General features: G+C 38.7%; 2 protein-coding genes across 6 annotated transcripts in view; both read right to left on the bottom strand.

The window, feature by feature from the left end:
* The window catches only part of CRACD (capping protein inhibiting regulator of actin dynamics), a 147417-nt gene extending 144635 nt beyond the window's left edge, over nucleotides 1-2782 (bottom strand). Inside the window, exon 1 of one of the 3 annotated variants that reach the window (XM_064449479.1) lies at nucleotides 2690-2782. The gene's annotated coding sequence lies outside the window, so the exon portion shown is untranslated. Of the gene's footprint in view, nucleotides 1-1957; nucleotides 2308-2351; nucleotides 2539-2689 lie in introns of those variants that run through there. The other 2 variants (XM_064449478.1, XM_064449480.1) reach the window with 2 other exon arrangements.
* A 5792-nt stretch (nucleotides 2783-8574) lies between these two features.
* CEP135 (centrosomal protein 135) overlaps nucleotides 8575-26936 on the bottom strand; it is a 38999-nt gene continuing 20637 nt past the window's right edge. For 2 of the 3 annotated variants that reach the window (XM_064449468.1, XM_064449470.1), the window contains 13 exons: nucleotides 26367-26444; nucleotides 26052-26203; nucleotides 24832-24947; nucleotides 24607-24761; nucleotides 24024-24079; nucleotides 22862-23030; nucleotides 19560-19670; nucleotides 17528-17713; nucleotides 17035-17244; nucleotides 15843-16045; nucleotides 11692-11796; nucleotides 11130-11276; nucleotides 8575-9340 (listed from right to left, as the gene is read on the bottom strand). In XM_064449468.1, the coding sequence (XP_064305538.1) occupies nucleotides 9319-9340; nucleotides 11130-11276; nucleotides 11692-11796; nucleotides 15843-16045; nucleotides 17035-17244; nucleotides 17528-17713; nucleotides 19560-19670; nucleotides 22862-23030; nucleotides 24024-24079; nucleotides 24607-24761; nucleotides 24832-24947; nucleotides 26052-26203; nucleotides 26367-26444 (1710 nt within the window). In that variant the 3' untranslated portion in view covers nucleotides 8575-9318. The other variant, XM_064449469.1, reaches the window with a different exon arrangement.

Below are 26936 nucleotides of genomic sequence, written 5' to 3'. Positions count from 1 at the left end.
AAAAAAAATCTTTCTCTTCTCTTGTCTTGTGAGGAAAAAAAGTCAAAACACAGCCATTTAAGCTTACGCTGCCTATATAAAAATTCTGTTTATGTTAGACTTCATTGTTAAACAACAACAAACTATATTCATATTCATAAACCATCATCACTTTTCAGTCAATGCTTATTATGCCATGTATTTCTTATTTAAAAAGAGCTTACCTGACACATCTACAGTGGGAATATATTGAAATAACCCTAAGCTACATTACTCACACAGATGTATCAGTTTTCAGTGACTGAGCTACCTGGCAAAACAGTGTTCAGAATGACTAAGAGGCAAAGCAGAAGAAACTGCAAAAGTTATTCTTACTGTTGCAATCAGAAGTGTGAAACTAAAAAGGCTGCTTTTTAGTCTCTGCAATTAAAATGAAGTATTATTGCCAAAGTAACAGTCCCTTTTAAAAGTAAATATATTTTGTTTAAGTTTCCAGGAACTGGTTGTTAAAAAAAAAAAAAAAATTACTTCAGGTATTACCAATTCACCACTGCTACTACCTGCATAACCTCAAAGACAACAGACGAAAATAAGACCTGTAAGGAACAAACTTAGGGAAAAAAAAAAAAAAAAGGGAAAAAAGTCAATGCCTTAGCACAGAACACAGCAAGACATTCATACTTTGCACCAACTGCATTTGCAATCAGTGCACTTTTAGAGATCCCATTATACAGCTGATAGGAAAAAAACCCAACCATTGCTCATAAATGTGAAGCAATTCTCTCTAAAATGCAGGATTGCCCAAATGGGTGTTTGAAAAGGGTCCTTAATTTGAGAACAAGATGCTCGGAGATACATTTTCCTCTTGGAGAAAAAAGACCCAATAACAACCAGCAGCAATCTCTTTGCTACGTGCCATATTTATTAATAAAGCTTTCAAGGTAATTCTTGTAATTATCATCAGACTGGGACATAAATATATAAATCACTTCCCTATAAAGTTTTGAGACATGCCACGGTGTTAAATTCAAGCTCATTGTTGCAATGAAATATTCAGCCTCTAATCTGATAAATTGATAGGAGCCAAGGCAGAGTTGGGTTTGTCATTTTGATGAATTCCTGACCTAGATTCAAACCACGTAAAGTAAGTTACATGCAGAACTGCTAACTACTGCCTGCAAAAAAAAAAATCAAAGGCTTTGATGAAGAAACTCACGATACCATTTATGCCCACTGATTAATGTTCTGATACAGTTAAAAGACTGCATTTTCTATGCAAGGGGCAATTAGAATTATTTTGGTGATGGGAATTTCTTGAGTCTGCATTACAAAATACCAACTAAAAGTCAGTTCTGACTCCAATTTTTCATGTTTAATCTATTAAAATATAGGACCTGCTACATGCTACTGCTAGCAGGTGGCTTAAATAGCTCAGATTCTAAGCAAAGAGCTTTTCTCGTGCAATTGCTATACACTGTTTAAAATGAACACAGAAAATCTGTTCGGGAATATAACAAATTATATTACCTATCTAGCTGTTATCAACAGAAGAGCTGTTATTAGGCCTGTGGTTGCAAATTACTCTTCCCTTTCTCCATGCCCCCATCCCCCATCCGCCCAAGAGCGGATCACTTTCCGTGCCATTATTGTCAGGCATATTAAATTTTCAGGACGCACCGTTGTGGTTTCCAGGTCTCTATTTACCCCTTGAACAGCGTTTTTAACTGGACATTTTTACACTTAAAATGACAGCGCAGAGGTGTAAGAACATTTCGCATACTACAGCTACAGAGAAGCAGATCGGTAACTGACTCGCGCTAATACCAAAAAGCCAAACCCTCGTTCACTGAAAACCTCTTAACGCTAGAGAAAAGATTCGTGTCGAAGATATTTCGGTCTCTAAAATTGACATTGTCTACCTGAGGAGATTGTGCAAGACAACCATCTCCCGTGCAAAATAATATTACCCCTAGCTTACCTGCTCCGGTTCCCCAGGCAAGGGCAAGGACCAGAGGCGATGTGCCACTGCCTTTCAGCCGTGAAAAGCAGCAGATTTCATAGCTCATTAAAACGTGACGGCACTTGTACGATAAATGGCTTACGGGAGCTTAAACAAAGCAATGCTGCTCTGGAGAAGCATCGTGTGAAACAAAGTCATCTTTCTGACAGCTCCGCTTTTCAGCAAAGCTGAAGGAATACGGGACTCGCGGGGAAAACGCTAACAAAGGAGGAGCAGAAGGAATTCGAAAGAACCAGCCCGGCCATTGAATTCCCCGGCAGCAATAAAGTAGCGCCTTCCGAAAACCGCCCGCACGCCTCCTCGCACCTCCCGCCGAACAAAGGCGGCGGGACACGGGTAGGCGACGACTTACGTGGGGGATTTTTGTGGCTGTCCTCCCCGCGCCTTACCCGCCGCCGCGGTCGCCCGCCCTTGGCACCAGCGAGCGAAACGCCCCACGCAGCAAAACCCGCCTCGGGTGGGCAGCACAAAGCGGCACGGGCGCGGGCACCCGCACGCCCACGCACACCCGCGCCTGCGGCGCGGCACCAGCCGGTCCCGCGGGGGGCGAACGCTGCCGGGCGGGGGGGAGGCGCTGCCGCCGCCGGGACGCGGGGCGCCGCGGGGGGCGGCCGGGCTCCGGGCGGCGGCGGGGGTCCCGCCCGCTGCCAGCGCCGCAGCGGCCGCGGCGGCCGGCGGGCTCCTTCCTACCTGCTCTCCCTCGCCGAGCGGCCGGAAGGGAAGAGCCGGTGGCTCCTGCCGGCGCGGGGTGCCGCAGCCGCCCCTCGGCTGCCGCCCCCGCCCAGTAGGTTGCCGCCCCGCCCGACAGATGCCTCCCCCCCCCCCCCCCGCCCCGGTCGAATACCTCCCCTCCGGTCGGATGCCGCCCCCCCCCCCCACCGGATCGGATGCCCCGCCCGGGTCAGATGCCCCCCACCTTTCACATGCTCCCCCCGTCGGATGCCGCCCCATAGCGGACGCCGCTGAGGGGCGCCTGCCGCCGCCGCCCCCCCCCCAGCGCCGCGCCCCAGCCCGAGCCAGCACCCCTCCCGAACCCCTGCCCTCGAACCAGCGTGTCCCCCTCCTTTTGCTGGGAGGGAAGGGGCAAGGCTGGATTTAGCCGGCTCAGCGGGATCCCGCTGATGTTCGCACCATGTAGCCCCCCCTCACCCCACCCCACCACCCACTGCACTGTCTAAGCGGGAGAGATCCGCAGGCCAGGCTGCACCCCGGCTCTCAACCCTCGTTTGTTCGCATCTCACAGTAAAACCGAAGTCTGAATTCAGCGCCTGGCCAGCGCTAGAGCCAGACAAATTTTTATCCCCTTCATTTACAGACAAAATGGGAGGAACTACAAGAAACAGAACAAAAATGAGCTGTTCCCCAACACAGCAGCACAGAAAACAGCCTCCCTTCTTTCCCACGTCCTTAAATCCGGTGTTTGTACCAGCTCTTCCAGGGCCCCGCTCTTCCAATTCATCTATGTATGCCAAGATTTTACCAGTGCTGGACGCTGGTTTCCTGAGGAGAACGCAGTAAAATCAGATGCTGCACTTAGTTCCACCCAGACTCTGCCACTTTTTGAACCAAAATGGATTATGTGATTCATGACCTTCCACTGCTGAGAAAGATGTGTGTGGCCAGCCAGCTCTCCAGAGACTCGGATGCTCCCTGGACAAAAAGGCCACACAGCTTTGGATCCTGCCTACCCCTTCGCTTATTGGCCCAGTCACAAGTGGTCCTTCTGCTATTCTTAAAAGGAACTGGGTCTTACAGAAAAATAAATAACACCCATGCTGGGTCAGGTCAAAGAGCCATCTCACACATCTTCTTGTCTCTGACTGTGACCAAAACTGGGTATTTTAAAGGAAGAACTTAGGTTCAGGGAAACATTTACTGATACTCTCCCACTCCTTAGGGATTTGCAGCTCAGTGAATTCCTGAGTCAGAAGTAATATCCGTGCAGAGAACTAGTGATATGATTCTGGAATAAATATTGGTTGCTAGAAACCACTTTTACACCTGCAGGTGCCTAGAGATGACCGCTCTTACAAGCCATGAGAGGTGCGTTCCCTTTTCAGTCCCCTCATGACTAAAGCCATAGTATACGGGCCACAGATCACCCAGAAATGAAGCTCATGCACCAGATCTAATATTTAGATGGATGTTAAGTATATCGACTGCTACCTTTACATTAGCAATTGCATATGTATGTACTTATATCCAGAATATATGGATACAAACCACCTCAATTACCAGAAATGAATTTCACAGCACTCCTTTGAAAGATTCAAGGTTTTTGCTGTGTTTTCCTTCGCTGCTATCGCAGCACTTATGGATTTTTAGGCAGTAGAAACGGGTGGTACGCATAGAAAACTTCAAAAGTAGCCACCAGAAAAGAGGTGAAGCCAGCCTTTGCCAGTGCCTTCAGATCGGTCAATTTGCTCAATTACATCGGGCCGTTCTTGACAAAGGTCAATCTTTTGACTTTCCTGGAGGAGAAAATAAGCCAAAATGATTTTGGTGTTTGTTTCTTTTTTTTTTAGAAACCAAAAATTTCTGGGAAGTGATGCAGTCACAAAGCTCAGTAGCAAAGTGATGGATGGGCTTCAGGAACACGTGGCTTTATTAGCAATCCTTTCACTTTGAGTTTATTAGATGTATCTGGAACTTCTGTGGAGAAACCCGAACCTGTTAAATACGTGCCACGATCGCTAAAAAAGGCGTGGGTCCACTAGGTGGCATAAATACACCGTGTAAAGGCAAGGAGCAAGCCGGGGGTGCCTACCGCCTATTCAACGTGTTTTATTTATGCATTTATGCAAAGCAAATGGATACAGCTAAAGATCGCACACCCACAGCCGTAGTCCAGGAACCCCCCACCCCCATCTCTTTTCAAATAAAACCAAGCTCAGATGTCAAAGTGCTCCTTTGGACTTGGAGGCTCAGAGGAAATCTCCCCAGAGAGCGGTATCTGCTCCTGCAGACCCTGAGTTACTCACGGCTGACTAACCATGCTGCATCTCATTTCTGTGTTTGCATTCAGGAAAATACGGCTGTCCCTGCTCAGCGGTATTAAAACTGAGAAGAAGCCACTGACATTCTCTTTTTTCCCCACTTTCTTCCATTTGCCATCGTGCCATTCTAGTTAATTTAAGCAGAGTCTCATTCCTGCTCCACCACCCTGAAATGGTAAAGGACACGCCACCGCCAAACCTGGTGGAGCTGCTCTGCTCAGGTGCTGCTGAGCTAGCAGCACGCGCGGTGGGACAGGCAGCCACCGCGTGGTAAGCTCCAAAACGCACCTCCACCTGAGCTCTAATATAGGTATATCTAATGTTGGGACAAAACAATGGCAAAACAATCATTTTTATACTTATGATTTTAAAGAAGTCAAAGATAGTAATATAGATAATAAGGGACAACTTCCCTGCAGCTGGATAGGCACTTATGTAGGACCACCACCGCTAGGAAAATTACCTGGAGCCACAGAACTGTTGCCCCTCTGGAGACCATCTAGTCCAAGCCCCTGCTCAAAGCAGGACCACCTACAGCAGGCGGTCCAGGACTGTGTCCCATCGGGTTTTGAAAACCTCTGTGGAAGGGGACTCCACAACCTCTCTGGGCAGCCGGTCCCACCATGTGACCACCCTCATGGGGAAAAAAAAACCCAAACCCAACATTTTTCTTGTTTAAATGGCATTTTTTGCATTTCAATTTGTGCCATTGCCTTTTGCACCTTCCCTGGACACCACTGAGATGAGACCCTCTCAATCTTTTTACTCCCACCCATCAGGTATTTATGTACATGGCGATGTTCCCCCCAGGCCTTCTCTTCTCAAGGCTGAACACCCCGGCTTGCTCAGCCTCTCCTCACGGAAGAGACGCTCCAGACCCTTGATCGTCTCCAGGGCCCTTTGCTGGACTTGCCAAGAGCGCCCACGTCGTACTGGGAGCCTTAGGGGTGACGCTGGGTTTGGGGAGTCGGTGATCATGGGCAAGCCGTGCCTGCCATATGGGGCAGGAGCAGCCCATACGCGGGGCCGGGAGCCGCCGTGCAGGGGCTCCGCTGAGGCGCCTTGTGCAGGTGCTGCCACAGAGAGCGCGCGGACGCCGTGTTTCGGCTCTTGCTGACCAGCGCCCGCACAGCATCAGGGCTGCCCCTCTCCCCGCTCCGATACTGCAGGACAAATGGCGGGGCTTGAGGTCCATGAATTAATGCTGCTGCTGTGACCATCGTGTTGCCCAAGAAGGGTCAAGGATGAAATGAAACCGACCGCCTGTACGCATGAAGCTGAAAGGCTAGCGTACCAAACCGGCACGGGACTGCTGTCTTATACTGTTAGCCGAGAAAAAGAGGAAGAAGAGAATGCTGACCCGAATAATGGCTTAAAACCGCACAAAGTCTGTGGTCATATGGTTTTGCTTAGGAATAATAGCATGTTGACAGGTCAGGCTTGCCACTCGCGCACCAAACCCGTATATTTTAAATTGAAGCCCTAATCTCAACCTTTAATTAGCATTACACAGGAATCTCAGTGTTTCTCATATTTAGGGTGACAAAAAAAGAACAAATTGTTTTCCAGCTGAACCCTAGAACTGCTTAACTTCTAGATAATTGCCCCTAAAATTGTTATACTGTAAGACAAAAAAAAAAACCCAACCTCTAAGAATTCCTTAAAAACCCATATTGATAAGTTTAATTGAGCAATCTAGGTTTTAATAAATGGATGAAAACCGTCCTTTTATCCTCTCCAGCTCCCTCTGCTTCTGACAACACTTCCTTTGTTTTGTAGAGAAAGAGCCCCAATGATTAATGCTTCTCCTTCATGGTTTTTCTAACGTGATTTCCCCCTCCTCGGCTGCGGCTAACAACAGAGGACAGACTACTCGAGTATTCGGACTTTCCCACCATTGGATGTCTGCCCCACCGTGCTCTCGGCTCACCCCAGCTGAGGACCAGAACACGTCAGGAGGTTTCCATGATCTTTTGATCTTCCGGGAGGCGAGGACAGCACAGCAGCTTCGTGGAGCGGAGTCCAGGGCAGTCACGGTCACACCACCACGCACGTAAGGCTTGTTTCATACATGACGTGTAGGGCAGTCCACAGATTTAACTCAAGCACAAATTTGTGGAGGTTTTGCACTCCGTGAAATGAAACACTTTATTTTAAAGCAAAGCTGTAAAATATTACTTTTCTTTTATTCTAGTTGCTTACAGAAATGTATATAAAATCATAATAACAGAAGCTTTACTGTAGTCTGAAAATTAGTAACATTTTCATTTTAGAAAGCTGCACAGGCTTTGGTCGCCAAACTTATATCAGTTTTATTACACCACCTGTGCTCTGGGATCTGCTCATTCTTCGTAATTGATATCCACATAAGAATTACTATTCATTGAAGTGTTATGGTTTTAATTGTAATGTAAAAATACACATTTTTTTGGTAAGATGAAACAGTCTTTTCAATAAAATGGAATGCTTGCTTTTCTTTTTATAACCCAAGATCCCAATTTAAAAGGGTTTATATACAAAATAAGATATTTAAAAGTCACCACTGAAGACAGAGAGCAGAACATGACTTCTTTCTCATTCTTACTGAACTGCTTCATCCTGAATAATTAACGTCAATTAGCACAAGTGGAAACTCCTGACTTAATCACAAACAGTATTAATATGCAGGTAACACTCGGAGTCAACAATCTGCCCATTCCTGTAGCTGGCAAATGAGACCCTGAAAATATAAGTAGTATGAGGTGCCCCCACTTTAAATAAAAATTCCTTTGAATGGCACAGAAGCCTGAAGTGGTACAAGTATTTTCAGCTACTTCTGAATGGGTGTTCCAAGGTGTTTTTAATTAGTGACATTTAATACATATAGACACGTATTAAATAACAAAACCGACAAAATACAATATATGAAAAATAAAATATATCTAGCTTGCAACAGCAATTGTTTATCTGCTAATATGAGACAATATTTCCAGTTAACACAATATTCTTTATAATTTCTAACTGTAACAATCTTACTGCAAAATAGACAAAAATCTAAAAGCAAAAAAAATTTCCCATGTCATTTAAGACATTGTTTACACCTCAGAGATGCTCATAATGTCAGCTGGTAGTCACAGCTTTTCCCTCAACACCAGGCGAGCAGGCGGCTACCTGTTGGCCAGCACAAGGGCGTACAACACCACAGCCTCCCACTTGTAGTCCTCTGCATGACGACTCCTATGAACATGCATCACGTCAACCTGAACGGTGTGTAATTATTAGAAAACTGTATTTTCCTGAATGGAAGAATAATGATGTGATACACAATCATCTGCATCAATGGACTTTGAGAGCATATCGTAAGATTGTGATTGCTAGTCGCGTCTTACGTCAGAGCCTAAATTTTAGATGCTCTTCTGCTAAATACGGCAGGCATTTTAAAGGTTAGTTCTCACTGCATTTACCCAACATGCGTGTCACAACATAAAGGCCTGTGAAACCTCTCCAACAACTTGAGCTTAACTGTCTGAAGAATTCAAGGTTTTGTTCTGATCTTTTAAAACCAAAATTTGAAAAATATCTCCAGGTATGATTAAAAAATTTGAATATAAAATACTTCAGAATTAACTTTATTATATTTAAAGGATTTCAATACATCTTTAAAAACATCATTTTTCTCTTCACTTTTTATTTAATATTGGGATAATATTTAAAATGCAATTTTCAAGATTAAACAAAGGGAGATGAGTAGTTGTTAGATGACAAAACTATTAATAAAGAATAACTGGTATTTTTTATTTAAGAAAAGGTACAGTAAACAAAATGCATTCACAAAACAGATAATACTTTTAAATACCATGAAGAATGACCTGTAAACAGAAAACGCTTTTTAAAAGCCCAAACTTAGGAAATCGTCATGAGTATAAAACACACGCTGGCTCAGCATTAAGACAATCATGTACGATATTCCATGGTGGCTCACACTAGGATGAACAAACTTCTGTAACCATATGACACAAGCAAACAGAAATAAAATAGCAAGATGAAAACAAGAGATTGTCATATCCACTACTCGTTTCCTTCTTATCATCATTATGTTTGCAAAAGAGTAACAAAACGTAACCAGCCTTGATACAAAACCCATCCAACAGCCAGGAGAAAACAGCCACCCCGGCCAGTTGGGAAAGCAGAATTTTGCAAAGTTGATTGCTTCACCGGTTCACAGAACTTTCAAAGGTAATCACTGATTTGAAGAAAACAGAGGTAGAATACAAGTCAGCCTTCATAATTTAAAAAAATAAAAGTCCTTGTAACAAGGTAATGCTTCAGTTGCTCAAGTACTGGTTATTCCTTGAAGCTCACGTTTCTGTTGGAGAAATGAAATTTTAAAATAAAGCTATCCATTATATTTTACTAATGAATATTAGGATAAAAAGTAATAATTAGATTTAGCCTCCTCGTATTCTCTTTTGTTATTCCTGAACACCAATATTAGCATATTATCTAAAACTCTACACTCAGTTCATTGACTCATTGCTCAAATGCTTAACAAAGTAAATGAGAGATGAGGAGGAAGAGAAAATTTATTGAGAAGATTAAAACAGAGTAGAGAAAAAGACAGTTGTAACACTACAGAACAGTAATTAGAGTGCACTTCATTGTGCTAAGCTCCCAGCAAGGAATAAATAAGTAGGGTGTAAGATGGTGATAGTACTACTAAGATCATTCTAATGTAATAATCTATTGATAGGTTTAAAAGGCAAGATAGTAAAAAATTAAACTGCATATGAATTCAGTTGTTGAAAAACACATACTTCATGAAAATGGGACATTTTCTGAGATGATAAGTACAGAGCTGTCATTGTTAAAACTAAGTATGTAAATAGTAGGATAAAAATAGTTCACTACACAGTATTCTTCAAATATAACAACTGGACTATTTTCATTGCTCTCGGGACTCACTGTAAAGCAAGGAAGACTAAAGACAATTCTCTACTGATGATACTCATTCTCAGAAATATATTATCTATCATTATCTCAGTCAAAATGTTGACTTGCAGCATAACAGGGTTGTCCTAATGGCTCATCAGTAAAGCAAAAGTCATAACTGCTGTTTCACCCCCACTATCAATATCTCATTTGCTACAGTTCCCTTTTTTTTTGCTTTGTCCAAAAACTCACAGAAAAGGAGAAAAATTGCTGACAATGCGGATCGTGCCATGCTGACCCCAGTTCTCAAGAAACCTGTGTTTTTGTTAACAAAAGTAAGCTTAAGAACAAGCCATATGTATTTACTAACAAAAAATAAAGTTAAAAATCTTATCAGTTTGGAATTCATTTCCTTTGAGGTTAGCAGTTATGGAGATTCATGAGCTGTTATAGTGTACTGAACAGCTGTTATAGCACACACATTTCCTAAAACAATCACTCTTTATTTCTCCCTGTCCTTTTGCTCTTCACTGCAATTTATCATACAGTATAGGACAGACAGGATACAAAGTCAATAACAAGGCCTGTAACACGTAAAGGATGTCATCTAAAACAACAGTGATCTCTAAAGAGCAAAACTGTCAGTGAAAATGAACAGGTGAGAGGTTGATTTTGATTTCTTTTTTAATGGACTCTAGTGACCACGATCTTAGACATTCATAGCATTCAAGCATTAACAATGAAAAATGCATTAATTATTTTTATGCACTTGTTTTGGAGACAGTTCATCAAATGTGTAGGGTTCAAATACATTTTAGTTGGTCTCTCTCCTATGGAGTGTCTTCCCTTCATTGCTGTACTTCAGAGAATTTAATGGCATTCTGCTTAATATGAACCATGTGTTTGGAGTTAACTATTAATAATAAATTGGCAATATATATTTGATATAATTAATGGTAATAATAAGGCAATATATATTTGGGAGCTGTCAGCTGGTGCAAGATATTCATCAAAAACAGGAATGGGAATCCATTACGTTGTATGGTCTTTGGAGAGCACTCTGCATCTATTGTTTCCGATCAATATTTTACAGTAGAGAGTCAACAAAAGGAGAACTTAGAATCACATGAAGTGAGTAAGAATTTAATATAATTTTAAAAGCACTATTTAGAAACAGTTTAAAGCTAGCTTAAACAGAAACAATCTGCTAAAATCAAATCACTTACTTTTCAGCTGCTGCTTGATCAGTGGTCCTTACAGTGGTACGTTCTGGAGAATGTGAGGGAGACCTTAACGTTGAACTGAGAGGGGGCGAAGCACGTAATGAGGATGTAGAGAGACCGTGTCGACGCATCTCCTGAATTGCACGCTCTCTACCAACAGACAGCAATTTCAGTTACATAACACTTTTGTACTGCAGGATGTTAAAGGAAGAAAAAGTAACTTTTTTTTCCATATTTTTACTGGGTCGTTTTCACAATACTTTGCAAAGTCTTGTCTTCTTGTAATGTCTCTCAACTTTCTTCTTGTTATCATGCAAAGGGATTTTTTTCTTTTTTTTTTTTTTTGAAGATGCAATGGAAGCTCACAAAAATTTATGAGGGAATTCAGAAACTGTTTCCACAGAACTGAAAACTAAGCAGTTTTCCAGATAAAAATATTAAATTTTGCATGACAATAGGAACACAATTTTCCATAAAAGTTCCCCACTATTGGAAAAAGCAACAGTTTTAAAAGTGAGAAAGAAGAAATGAGGAGAGTCACCTCACTGACACAACAGCCTCTTACCGTTCAAATCGTTCAGTTGTCAGTTGCCTTTTTAAAACATCACAGTCAGTCTGTAGCTGTGCAACCTTACTTCGAAGTATGGGAATCTCTCTATTAGAGCTGCTTCTAAAAAAAAAATCATGAGAAGCAACAAAGTTTTCTTTGAACACCATCAGCTAGGAGCTTAGATGAATTAGAGCAAGATAAAACAAAAATAGATACTGAACATGTTTCACACAGACCAAATCAAAGACACATTAGAAGCAGCCAGAACCAAGTGAATGCAACAGAATGTTTCTGGAAGAACGTAAGGTGAGAAAGAAATGAGAAGCTGGCAATCCTCTCACTACATCCTTACTACAGTACATCATGTTCCTTTTCAGACAAAGGTAAACATGTTTTATAAAAACAGACAAAACCATTATATAATTTATTGATTTACTACCCTCTGTTGCCATTAGAGACGGTCTTTATGTGTACACTTAAAAAAAGAAGAAAAAAGCAGTAACTATCCACAAAGAATACAAACATAACAGATACGGTTTCAGTAAAAATTATGTAGTAGATCAGAACTATCTGGTTAGCAATGAACACAACTGAATCAAATCCAAGTAAAAGCTGTATTAATGCAAGCTCAGACCAGCAAAACCCAGTCTGAAAGCTTGTCAACTACACCCTTGGCATTGGGGCCCAACTGTTTCAACTGCAAGAATCAAAATGAAAAGCAGCCTTGAAAATCTTAAGTAACATAATTAAATATATGTCTTAGCAACACATTAGCTTGGATGACTCAATGCTTGGTCACAAAATACCATTAATTGCATTATAGAGCAAGAAAAAAAAAAAAAATCACTGAGTGTAAAGTTGTCTAAACCAGAATCTAGACAGCTATGTTATTCCATAGAGTCTTCAAAGCCCATGAGATGGAGCACTCATAAATCACTTCTGGAGAAGCAAAGATGTAAGCACTGGACTTGAATTCTGAAAAAGGAGTTCCACTCCCAGCACAGTCACAGACTTCCTGTCTGGCACCCGCTGGTCTCTGACTCGAGGAAGATGCAAACTACTCAACAGATTTGATCCACAAAGAACTGCAGAATATTTTTTCCTGTGTTCCCTATTCATCAGTAAAATTCCTAGCATGGTATCTTGATCCAGTGTGTTGAGAACAGATGCAGAAGACAAGAGGTCTCGATGATATCTTATTCTAAGTCCTTCAGAGACAGGCATATGCTTTCAGGACGGAGGTAAGAATTCAGGGCCCAATATCATTATTGTAAAATAAAGAAAGAAAGCAAACAGTTTTGTGAGTTCTGAGGTTAGTCTGTGGCAATGACATTTAAACAAGATTAAGATCATGAAGTAAATCACTCAAAAATGAATAAATATTTTCATTTGGAACCCCTATACACAGAAATCATCATATAATATGACTACATGATGATCTACTATTTTTTCACAGGACATCTGGCTCTTTCACAGCGGTACAGAGAGCTCTCAACAATTAGTTTAGCTATTCAATATTCTCCATTTAATACTTAATCACCATAGCACCTCAAAGATCTCATTTACTGTACTGTCACCTAAATAGCGCTCTGAGTAACACAACTACTCACTTTTCACAGAGCTCAAAATTACAGCACTGGAGAACTTCACAAGTTAAACTTAATTTTGAGAATCCTTCTAAAGTCAGAGGTTTTATCAGTACCATTTTATAAATAGAATGGAAGCAAAGACACAATAAGGCCAAAACTGTAAATAATGTTCAAAAACGTTGACACATGATTTTTGTCAGTTAGGACTGAAAAGTTTGCCAAGTCAAATGAATTTTTGTATTTCACAAGACACAAACATAATTGCCACATAATTCAGTCACAGTTGTGATTGTTTAAAGTTCCTGTTCGTTGGACTGCAACTGCTACAAACCAAGTAGTAGAAAATAAGGTATGTAACAACTACTTCTCACACGTGAACACTTGGCTAGCAACATGCAGAACCTTTGAGATAAACAGTAGAAAACAATTCAATAGAACAGCCACTATTCCTCCAAGACAACTTTTTCCTTCTTCCTGCAATATCCCATCCTATTAACAACGCAACTACTGACATTTATAGCAAACAGGAATGGAGCACTACAAAGTGTGAAGAAGAAAAACTGTGAAAAAATTTCTATGAAGTTATCTAAACAGTTTTAAAATGTTTGTACACAAAGAAGCTAAAGTTAAATGAAAACCTCCTCCTTTCCTCGTTAAACTTTCATGTTTAATTTCATAGCCAGAACGTTTCATTGGTTTATGTTCTTTGCATGCAATTAAATTTTCTTCCTCAGGTAAACAAAACTCATCAATTCTAAAACATGAAGCAATGAGCTGCACAGGGGCTATTAACAGTGTTGTCATCTACAGATGAATCAAGACCGCTGCTACTTGAGGTGGACCATTGTCAGTACTAAGTCGTAGCCTTTACGTAAATCAACCAAAAGCATTTTTCTTGCACGTTTGCGTCACCAAGTTACAGATAGCTTTTAACTGTTTAGGTATTCTGTATTCTATATCTCATAAGGAAGCACTATCTGTCCTTTTACCTTCCACATGTTTCCTTTCTCTCCCTACCTCAGTGTTTACTAAGCAGGCAAATCTGTTTTTTTAAAATTCTGCTTTGTCTTTACTCTTCACCACCATCTACATTCAGCTACTACTACTCCTTACTATTTAATGCAGATATACCACTGCAGTCACTGGCTAATGTATCCCCAGGAAAATTATCAGGTCATGATGACACATACCATGGAAACCTCCTTCCTCCATATCATGAAGGAAATTTTTTAAATGCCCCACTTCTCTCACACATTAATTTCATATACACAAAATACCCGCCCTAACTTCATTGTTCCAAACAGATTAGTCTTTCTTCTGTAAGAGTGTTAAAAAGTTAATTCTCTTTTAGGCAGATGCACAGCATAACAAGTTGCAGTTAGCTATAATGGAGAGGGCTGGCCACATTTAATGTGGGTGTCGGGTTCAGTTTCATTTATATTTCAAAGGAACAATAAATGATACAGGACTTTTTCCTTAAGAGTTAATATTAATAGCGGCAAAAGTACTTTTGCTTTTTTAAAGCACTATGACTTCACTATTCATTATATAACCAATTCTTACTTTAATCAAAGTAAGGACAACAGGCATCTTCAGTAGGTATGCTATTTACATTTACCATCGATTTAATCTACTTGGGTTTTTTTTTTTAACATATACATTAAAATTTCACTTTCAATTTGCTTTGAGCGGCTTGATGAATCCACATTGCTCTACAGGAGTTCGGACTTCAGAATACTTTCAAAGATAAGAACATAAAACATAGGTCAAGACTAAGAAAATTTGTGTTGTCTTAATTATTAAACTTTTAGTTAAACTCTTCAAAGCCAAATAAAAATATGACTATTGCTTAAAAAAGCAGAGTTGAATTAGATTGCTTCCTGAAGCTAAGAAGAAAATCAGAACCTGTGAGAGAAGTAGTTATATATTCTGAGAATTGATACACTCTGATGCAAAGGTTAAATATCCAAATCATACTGCAAAGCATACGTACATACATTTATAGATGTACTCAACAGCTAAAAAATTGACACATTATCACGGGTTGGCTGGTTCTCTAGTAGAAATAATGTCTGTAACAGATCAGCTACCTCACCATTAGGTAGTTATGTCCACTAAGAGGCTCAGAAGGAAAGGATTTTAGTGATTACACTGAAAAGAAGACAAGTGAACTTCAGGAAAGGTATCACTCCTGTGCCAGACTGATGTGAGAAAGTGAAGCAAACTTTCTGGAGTCAGACTGGGGACAAATCCAGAAAGAAACTGAGTGCTTATTCTCAAGACTGAAAACTCAGCAGGGTGTTCCTTCCTTTTAGATTAGGTTTCCTTCGGAACTCCTGTTTAAGTTTACTGCTTGTACAAAACTGATGCCCACCAGAGAGCTGATTAACGAAAGACATGAAAGATCTGCAAAGAAACTTCAAGTATCAAATGCCATGAAAGGCCAAAAGACATTGCTGCAAAAATCTGCTCAGCCATAATGAACATCAAGATTTTGACTTCATGAATAAGTGTTGTCACACAGAAAAAGTTTCTTTGTAAGCCACCTAACGCATACACACACTTGTTAAAACTTACAGTTTGCTCTCGGCGAGTGTTAGTTTGTCTTTCAATAACTGAATTTCGGAATCCTTCTCATGGGATGTTAAATGGTTCTGAAATTCTTTGTCTCTACTAGTAGCCAGCAATGTTTCAAGATTCTGAACTGTAAGTCTCTCACTGGATAACTGCTTTTTCAGCAACTCTGCTTCCGATTTTAGATCTTCTAATTCTCCTAGAACCTAGGGCACAAATTTTATATGTTATTAATACACTGGTTTACAAACACACAGATTTGTCTTTTGTGAAGAGTTGTTAGAAAAACTGAAATGATTGGAAGTTTCATAAAAATTAATAGGAAAACTGAGCTCACAAAACAAATTAAAGCCTACAATTATTTAACACAATACTTAGTTAAAAACTATTCAAGCTGTACCTCTGTTAAATGTTTTACTGGGGGCTGGATTACTGAAGGCTGGAAATGCTTAGGTAAGTACCTGGAGCACTAATTGGCTTTTATCAACAGTAGGCTTTGGCACAAGTACAAAAATAGTACTTACTATACTTCATTCTATTCAGCTAGGTTAGCTCACAATTAGCTTCTTGGCTTTTGCTGAAAATGTAAGAATGCTCATTTTCCTCATCAGTTCTATGAATAGAAACAAATTCTGTGGGGATGAGAATTACTGTTCTCAAGGTCTTGACTATTACAGTAATAGAAAACCTGACCAAGTCACCAAGTAAAGACAAAACAATCAGCTGTAAAGAAAAAAGTTAAAAAATTATGGATATTTAGAACTGTTTAACTATTTCAAAATTTTTTGTGAACCTCAACTGAATCGAAATTTAAATTTAATTGAAAAAAATCCATCAGGGAAAAGTCTTTAATATCTAAATAAGAGGTGCACTATTCACTTTTATAAAAGTTGGCAAGTTGACTAAAGTAAAAATCAGTACATAAAACCAAATAAATATAATTTGTCTCTGTGGTATAGCAAAAACTACTGCTGCCTCATTTTCTAGTGACAATGAATGAAAAACTGTCTTTTTTTATAAAAAGCACAGATATAGAACTGTATACTGCAAATTTCTAATTTATATATAAATGCAAAACTAGTGTTGTAAATTAACTTACCTTGCTCTTAGAAGTAATTTATTATTTTCTCCAAAAGCCATTAAAAGAAAAGGAAGATATTTATTATAGCAAATGAAATTTGACTTTGTTGCTTACCCTTTCATAATCCATGCTTTTGGATGTCAACTGTCGAGACAGCAGCTCTTTGTTAGACTCAAGTTTCACACAGAGTTCCCTCACAGAAGCCAGGTCCGCCAACACAGAAGACTTATCCTGACTTTCACGTTTAATAACCTCTTCCAATTTGGACATATTTTTTGTAATGGAGGAGATCTGAGATTCATATGCTTGATGTGCAACGATATGCTAAACAAAGTAAAAAATGGACACCCTTTCAGTGTTAAATGTTAACAGTTCTCTGTTGGATAACAGGTTTTTTAATACTTTGTTTTCCCTTCAAAATTAATTTGCTCTATGAAATGAACCAAAATCAGTTACTGTTTCAAAAACTCAGTGTCCACACTTGAAACATTCACGTCTAGGAATTATTTTCCATTAAAGCATCAAAAATTGTATGTTGACTATTAAAAAAAAATAAAAAAAACAACCACTTGAATGTATCCCAGAATTTCATTGCACAAGTTATTACCCCTTGAATCTCTTTTTCCAGAAGTTCTACTCTCTCTCGAAGATGTCTCCGATCTGTATCTACAGAAAGGAGTTCAAGTCGTATTGAGCTGCTTTCTCCTTCAGCTTGATGAGCCTTCATTTCCCACTCTTCAGCTTGTGTATGGAGCATTCGGAACTTCTCTAACAGTTCTTGGTTTTCTTTTTCCTAGATGAAACAGTAAATCACTCTGCAATGATCAACATACCGTCAAGATGATTGATCTTATTTCACGCCTCCTCCCTACAGCATTTTTTTTTTTTCAGATGAAAGTAGATCTTTCTCCATTTTCTTAATCCCACTATCTGGCAATTACTAAAGGGCATCATGCTTCTGCAAGTCCAAATAGTAAATAAATAGTGAAGGCATTCAGTTTTATTAAATGGAAGTATTTACATTTAGCAGTTGTTAATGAGTTTCAAGGCTCCCAGGGAGTGGTTATTTTGTATCTCTCTGCATTGTGAAGGGTCACATTACTGAGATGTACTGATCAGAGTGCTGTCCTTTCCAAGAAATTCCAGCAGGAGTCCATTTTCAGCTCTTTTAGGTACTGTGCTCTTACAAATATTTATATAACAGCCATGCTTGAAAGGCTGATAACCTATTCGGGCATATACGCCTAAGCAGTCTATCATAAAAGTACAAAACTGCAAGCTTTAGAGCTTACAAGTTATGCAGTGATAGAACAAATGCTGCTTGTGAACTTTAATTTGGCCCAACTGCAAGTGCATAATATTAGGCAGTGATTAATTTTCCTTTTTTATTTACCTCCATTCCCTTCTTCCCCTGTTCATGTAATGCACAGCAGGATAAGCACATTGCTAGTACAAATCAGGTATTTCTGATGAGGAAGGCTACTATTTCTGAAATTCCTTCTGTGTTTCCTGCAGAACTTGGAAGGTGCATACGGAATGAGGTGGGGCATTAGGAAGCAGAAACTCATGATTAAGCAAATGAACACTGTGCAGAAAAGTAAATCCTTGTCTCCACAGGCAACATCTGGATGTAATACTAGACAAATCCCTGAAATCAACCTTTCATAATTGGTCACTGGCTGTATATTCTACAGCTTCTTGGTACCTGACTTGAATAACTGGAGTACCATTTGCCAAAGATGTGGACACATCTGTAGCAGAAGTGCTTTGGACATATGATATATTATAAAATTATTAAAAACTAAACTTCCAGTGTTTTAAATTGAGTTCTAAGCTAACATACTACTGACCTTAATTCTTTCTCTATGCTTCAGTTTCTACGTGTAAAAAGTCGTTGAATTTACATGCATTCATCTAGACATGCAAGTGTAAGTCAGATCAAAACTCATTCTTTCCTATTCAAATTCACATAATAAATTTGCCAGTTCATGTTGTCTTGACGTAAGTTCTATTTGCTTTAAATGATTCTAAGTTTTAATTCACACACACCACACTTTTGAATTCAAGTATCAGAATAAAATACATTTAACAAAAGCACTGTTTTGTCAGTACAGCAAAAACTCTGAACTCTTATAATTCATAGAAAAAACATTGCAATGCGCTATTTTTACACTTTCCTGCAGAACTACAAATAAAATTTCTCTTTAAAAAGTGTAAAATATTAAAAACCATTATATAAGGGGCTTGTTGCCTACAATAATGAAATAGTACCAGATATTTTACTAGTTGCCTTGTCAAAACTCAAAAAGCAAAACAACACTCAAGCATGATTTGTCATTTTCCAGCGTTATGGCCAACTGAAACATAATCAATGAAATTGTGATGTGCCAGAATTTATTAGTGCTTCAGAACTAATAAAGTTTTATATGAATCCACTACTACCTTGAAACACTGCAGAAGAAAGGGGCGGGGGGGTGGGGAGGGTGGAATAAAAGAAGGAAATGGGCCAGGCAGGGAGACCAGGACTCAAAACATACATTTCTTAATTTGCTTATTATATCCTAATGAGAATGTGTTATACTTTAAAATCAATGGATTTATTGAAAACAGTAATGACTGCCTACAGATTATATTTTTACCTTTGAAGCCATTAAGGTCTCAAATCTGGAAACTTCAGTTATATAATTATGAACCCTGGTTTTCATTTCTTCTTTTTCACGTATTGCATCTTCAAGCTCAGCACTGATAGCCTAAAGAGATTTCATAAAGGCAAAACAGTGCATTAGAGTATATTAATCGCTATATATTACTGTATCAGACTAAATCAAAGTAATTGTATACGCCCTAGATCTTACTCTACTCTACTTTTAATAATTCAGTCAAAGCTCTTTGGGATTTGTAGGGTTCAGAAATATCCCCTATTACCTTAGATATACCAAAGAATTTTCCAGGCAAGAATAATCCCAGAAAACAATGAATATCATACCAGTTCATAAAATCTGCAGCTTCCCTCATGACACACCCTACCGATCTTTAGAAATGCAACATACAGATGTTTGGGAGCTGGGATTTTTCTAGCCTTAAGATTCGCTATCCCTGACTGAAGGAAAGTTTTGTATCACTGTGTCACTGTCAACTCTATAACAAAAAGAAAATAGAATTGCAAGATAAAATAACTAAAAGCATTAAGTTCATATTTAGACATCAAAAATAGACCATGGAGTTTGTTAGAGATGTTGGAAGTCCTAACTCTGGTCCCCTCACGTTCAGCTCTTGCTCTTCTCTGAGTCCTCTAGCCCAGAGAGCTGAAAAGGCAAGTATCTGCTTCTATCCCCACTATTAAATGTGGGGAAAATAGGGCACACTGCCGTATTTCTTTCCCTTCTTCTTTTGTGCTATACTGATATTCATTAACAGCAGCCTTTTTACTATATGCCTTATTTAGCATATGCTGAAATCAGCCTGCTTGTCTCTGAGGTAGCCTTCCCAAGCACACTGGGAAAGCTTTAGTCATCAGTTTATGATAATATTTAATGTTTCATCTTATTAGATACCTGTGAATGGCATCTCTAATTTCAATAATACAGCCACACATCTATGTGTTGTGCCATAGGTTTTGCAAGAACTATTCAGCGTACTACGTCACCTACTTAAAACATCTTGCTATATTTTATTTTCTAGCCTCAGACTCAGCCGGGTTGGCTGAGGAGAACTGGAATAAACTGTTTACCTAACAAGGCCCTGACTATTTTTAGTGTTGGCATTGATAGTGAATTCAGACAAATATTTGTATCTCAGCATCAAAACTGTACAAAGCATTTGAGCCTCACAATGAGCTGCAATAGTTGTATTTGCTGTATAAATTGAATGCAGTGAGTTGCAACAGAATTCTGGGCTACCTCTTAAAATCACATTCACATATTCTCTATGTAGTCTTTCCAATGTTTAGCCCAATAAAAAAGTGTTACTTGCCCCATAAAACACTGGATATTTTTGTTATATATTTTCTATATACACATTTTATTGTACAGGGACATCCACATCATGCACTGGGAGTTGGGAGGCTTTTGGTCAGCAGTAACCAGCTGGTGCACAAAACCAACTCATTATTCCTCAAACTATGTGAGGGATTAACAAGACCAAATGCACTTCAGGCTCTCCAAGCCATGGATCCCAGATCCAGAGAATTCCAAGAAGAAATAGAGCAATGATGATTGAGAAGAGTGCAAATGGACATAAGTATATAAGCCCCTTACGCTGTTGAAACAGTGAGCCTTACACACCAGTGGCTGGTTTAACTTGCAGATCCCTGGAGAACATCTCAAGATGAAGATTCCACAAGAATAATACTGATAATCAAACAGTTTAATTCACTGAATCTCTCAACTATTTGTGTTTTGCAAAACTTTTATTTAACCTACCCATCAACTTGAGATAGCTCATCTTTCGATAAAATATTTGACAATACCTTACAGAAATAGGTAATTCCTCAAGGCATTAAAATTTTATTTCAACTTTGATTCTGTAACTGATGTAAGTTTAAGACATGCCTTTATAGCATGCACTACACAAGGAAATATATTTAACTATCAGCAGCTGAGAGGGACTGTATACCTCCCAACTGGAAAGCTGACCATGGATACACATGAACCAACTCTGAGTCCACTCGGCAATCATAACCCACTTCCCACCTGCTTTTTGGCCTAAAGCTACTGACTGGTTAGCTGTTAGCAAGGAGGTACATTATGACTGTAAACTACTAGACAGTAAGAAACTATGAAATCATATAAAACTAATACAAATAAAAATATCTAACAAAACTCTGCAAGCAGCGAAAGTACCTGGACAGAATCTCCACAAACAAACCCCCCCCCCCCAAAAAATAGCTACAATATAGAGCTGAACCCTAAGATACCACCTCACCTTACCTTACCATTAGCATACTACCTTACCATTGCAAATACAACCCAGTAAGAACATTTCTCCAGGGGAACAGATGGCACCTTTGAATTCACCATCTAAAAACCCCACACAACCTTGACACAATGGAAAGGGAACCCCTCCTATTCCCATCGACTGTGCATCCTTATCCTTTCCTGAAATCAGGAAACAAATTCAGACTATTCACGACTATCATACCTTAAAAATAGGTTTTCTTCAATCCTTCTGCCTTGCAGCTTTTAAGCCCTCTCCTGTTTTCTCCCCAACATTAACCTTTCCCAATCTATCAGGAAAAGCAAAGTTCTTGCAGAGCACCACACATGAATGGAAATTAACCTTGCCAGAACTGGAAATTAAAAACCTGTCAATACTGCTTTACAGCCACCATTACCAAGGCTCACAGAAGACAAACATTAAAATCCAGATTCCAAAACATTCTAATCTCAAAACATGGCATACCTTACTCAGTACATCCAATACTTCATGGAAACTAGGGAGATGAAACTAATGAATCACTATGCACCAGAACAAATTCAGATGTGCCAGCAGTCTCCTCCCTCTCGCTGTCATGTGACTAATAACCTGATATCTGCTTTTGTGGTTCTTGCTCTATCTCAATAATCCCTGGTCCGCAGATAATAAAACCCATTTTTTTACAATTAAATACCAACTACCAAGTGATATAACCAACTAACATAATTTCATTATAGTATAAACAATTATGTCCTAGACTTATTTTATTTAGATTCCTTTTTTAATCTAGGGAAAGGTGACTAAAATGAATGCTTGTCTACTACTCCCCCACTGTCTTGAGTATGCTTAAGTATGTAAAGTAATTGCTTTCACAATTTCTGCCCAGTCATTTTTAATATCCCAGTGTTCAAGAAACACCAATAATTAAACATATCAAATCACAATTGAGGATATAACAGTTTTGATGTACCACTATACATAAGCAAGCAATAGTTTAATACTTCAGTATTATATACTGCCTTCATACCTGGTTTTCTCTGGCCATTGTAGCTAGGTCATCTTGCAATCGTCTGTTTTCTTTCAGAGCCATTTCCTTTACTCTTCCTGTTTCTGCAAGCTCTGCGTGGGATGTATCAAGCTGCCGATGTAAGCTAGATATCTCACGGTCTCTGTTGCTTAGTATGTCTTTCATATGGCTATCAAGTGAAAATCTTACTTAAGTCTTATACCATATAGAAATGATCAGTCGTGGATTTGGGATGTGCAAAAGCTTTTTTTCTTTAAAAAGGTAAAATTCTTTTTCTCTGAAACCTGACAAACTGAGCCTAAACATATACATAAGCTAAGGATGTCAAACGTCAATATGCACAAATGAGCTGAATTAATCTTCAACCTTGAAAGATGTATCTGGTAAGATGTATCTTATGCAAACAGCAATTACAGATACTTATGTTTATCAGTGTTTGATAGTGGTTACAATATGCGAGCCATTGTGTATTTTATAAATTATAAAGGAAGACGACAGACAGCTTACACTTGAAAAGACAATCAAAAGAGAAAGGAAGAGGTTAAACAAAAAAGTAGAAATACAAATATGTCTGGATTTAAGTAAACTTTTGCATTAGTTTTGTGCCACAGATACTTAATGCAATGTACCAAATATTCAGTTACACTGGTCTTCAGATGTTTAAATATCAGTATTTAAATGTTTTCTTTTAAAAAGCTATAGTTTTAAAATTCATTCTTAAAAAGAGGCAAGAAGGAAAGATCAGATGAAGCCCAGCTAAAAACTACATAAATATATTTTAATTAAGACTGTACTGATAGCTTAAGTTGGAAGAATTAGCTTGCTGATAACTAAGAGTTCAGCTCTGAGTTTTAGCTGGGAGTACTTAGAATACTAAAAAGCCATTTCTTAACTGAGAATTAAGAAACATTACCAATTTAGCAAAATATAGACAAACAATTGTTAATGGCTCTCTTAACAGTATCTCAGCAGTCTGCAACATAATTGTAAGGGAAGTCTCTTCGAAAGTTGTGTACATCTTTCTCAGCACAGTGCACTCCTTTACCTGACTTAAAGAGAATTAACTCAATTTCACCAACATAACTAAAATAGCCATCTACTTTCACTTTAAAACCACTAGATAAAATAAAACCACTGACAAGGAATCCTAGTCTTTACTTACTCTGTTGAGGACTCCAGCTCAGAGAGGGTTAGACGTAAATGAGTAATTGTTTTTTCCTATGAAAATAAAAGCAAAAGTTGTATTAGGTATCATCATATTGCAACATAACAGAACACTTCAAATTAAAGTTCAATACTTCACAATCTGTTTCGCAATACAAACAGGATACTTCAAGTTCATTTAAACCTTTATTTCAACCCTTCACCAACAAGTAATTGCATCTTTGCACATTCAAATTCCCAAGCTGCTTTTCTTCACTCAGAAAGATTATCAGAAAGTCAGCTATAGAGTTTGTCACCTCAGGCTAGAACGTTATATCTCAAAAAATATCTCCAAGTGCAAAATGCAAAACATACTACTATATTTTCTTGGAGTTTCAGGAATACACTAATATTCATAGTCACAATTAAAAAGCTATTGAGTTGGCAAATGACTCTTGGTATTGGCTAGGTCCAAACATAGCACTTATGTGATGCCTAGAGCTCCACACAGGCTTTGTCATCAAGCCAAAACATCTTCCTAAAATATAACTGCTTTAAAAATCCCCAGATGGACTGCAAAGTAGTACTTGTACTGCACATACCTTGTTAGCTAAGTTGTCATCTAAGCATGCAATTCTTTCTGTTTTTTCATCTACGGTTTCTTGAAGACTGTCCTTTTCTTTGTCCAATACAGTAATAGTACTTCTAAGTACATTGACTGCTTCATCTTGTGAAGTGCTCCTCTGGTTTAACCTATCTATAAATAAAAGGGTAAGTACTTTCTATTTTAGAAACGGGAAATAAGCATAAAAATAACCAGTGATTACCTATTTTCTCCTCTAGCTTTACAATTTCTTCTTGAGCTGACTGCAGTTCATCCTTTTTGAGGGACAATCGGTGCTGTAAGTCTTCAACAGACCTCTGAAGTTGGTCATTTAAGAGCCTGCAAAAATCGGTATACGGTTGAAAGAAGTTTGGGACCTATTCAGGGTCATCAGCTTATGGCTTTTAAGCTGCCTGAAGTGCTGGAACAGTTCCAGTGTAACCTCACAATAGGGGTGTGTCACACTAACCAGTTCTCTCCCTCCCTCTCTGGGAGAGGGAAGACTATCAAGGATTGCTGAGGCCAACGCTGCTTGGTTGCTCTGGACCCCAGCAGCAAGTCCAGCTCAACACCATTCCAAAACAGAGCAGTGGAATCTCAGTTGAACCACCATGATGATCTGAAACATTCACTTCCTCTGATTTCCGTTACTCTTAAGTACGTAACTCATTATTTGTGTCTTTTGACTCTTTGCTTTATGCAGATTTTGATATGTAACTTATAGCAGTGATTATCAGCCACACCACATTTTAAGAAACAACCAAATTGACAGCTACCCCACAGTATATTTGGCCATTGACAATTGACGTTTGACATAGTTAAATCCTCACAGGCAGTGTCTACGGATTCTAAGATGTCAGTCAACTCTCAAAATAGTAGTATGTGCGTGATAGTATTAACATACGAAAGAGTGGCACAAGAAAAACAGTTCAGGTAAAATGCCATTACAGAATGACTCTCCATGAACCACTCAGTTATGGAATATCAATGCCTAATGCTTGGCATAAAATTTTCAGTATTACTGACAACACCGGCACAATTTGGTCCTACTGCTGCAGTTTGCAAAGGCATCTGTCTTCCTTTTAACAAGCAGCATCTAGAAATCCTTTCAGAAATTTTCTGTTCCACTACATTCATAAGCGGAGAACATGGTTTTTTGGGGAAACAATTCTGTAAGGAGGAGAAAATTTTAATTCACAATTAGACATAAAAACTATCAGTATATCTGGTCATCAAATAAGTCCAGGAGGAGCTTGCTGTGAAAAGCCACCACAGCACTTTCCTTACTCATATTTACTTTTTCTTAGAGACAAAAACAGCACCAAGTGATTTTGAAAACGTTTTATGGCCTTTCCCAGGAACTCAACTCTGCTATACCGTCATAGAACGAACAAAATTATGTTAGCATCTGTAAAAGACCACCACATTTCATATTAGACTTACTGAAGTGAGCAAATCTCAGCTTTAAATTGAGAAGACTCATCAGATGTCTGGGCAAGTTTACTGCACTTCATTTTTAATTCATTTTCCAGAGAGCTTATTCTTTCTTTCAGGATAGCAACTGTAGTCCTTAGTTCACATCTGTCCATTTCAATCTGCAATTTTAAAAAAATAACTAAGCATGTTATTGTGTAGAAAACTATCACAACTTGGCTTTTAAATAAATTTAAGTTGAAAACAGCTAACAAAATTAATTGCTTGAAAAAATCTATCCTATTTTAAAAGTAATAAAATTTTAATTCCTAAAAATGCACTTACTCCTTGAATATTTTTCTCCAGTTCTGAAATATCATGTTGCATGTTTGATTTTTCAAGGTTAGCTGCTTCTTGCTGAACCTGAGATAGAAATATAGAATTACATGTCATAAGATACACATTTTTAGTTTTAGCTACAGAAATTTAAGCTTAATGTTTAAGAAAACATTGCTCTACATTCTTAGATGCATGACCAAATGCAAGGTTCTCTCTATAAAACTACAGAGCATTAGCTGAAAGTACACCACTGCAGTTCAATGTAACATCACTGAGTTTGGTTTTGGTTTTTGGTTGCTGGGTTTTGTTTTGTTTATAAGAAAAAGTATATTTATATTCAGTCCCAACCAAATTAATATTTGTAAGTTGTTGTAGAAAGATTACTGAGCTACAGGGCAATATGAAAGGTTGCAAGCATGTAAAGCTTACTGTCCTAAGTTGTTTGAAATTAATTTATGAAATTATCATTAATAGGAAATGTAAGACAGATTACAAAGCTAGCTAGTCTTTCTCCAAGTGTAGGAAGAAATGTTTTTGAACAATTTGTCTGTTCTCTGACTTCTGTGCGTAAGCACA

Source organism: Phalacrocorax carbo, chromosome 4, assembly GCF_963921805.1.
Source record: "Phalacrocorax carbo chromosome 4, bPhaCar2.1, whole genome shotgun sequence".
In the NCBI taxonomy this organism is placed as follows: Eukaryota; Metazoa; Chordata; class Aves; order Suliformes; family Phalacrocoracidae; genus Phalacrocorax; species Phalacrocorax carbo.
Note: the sequence above shows the minus strand (reverse complement) of the source record. Positions and strands in the feature narration are given on the sequence as shown.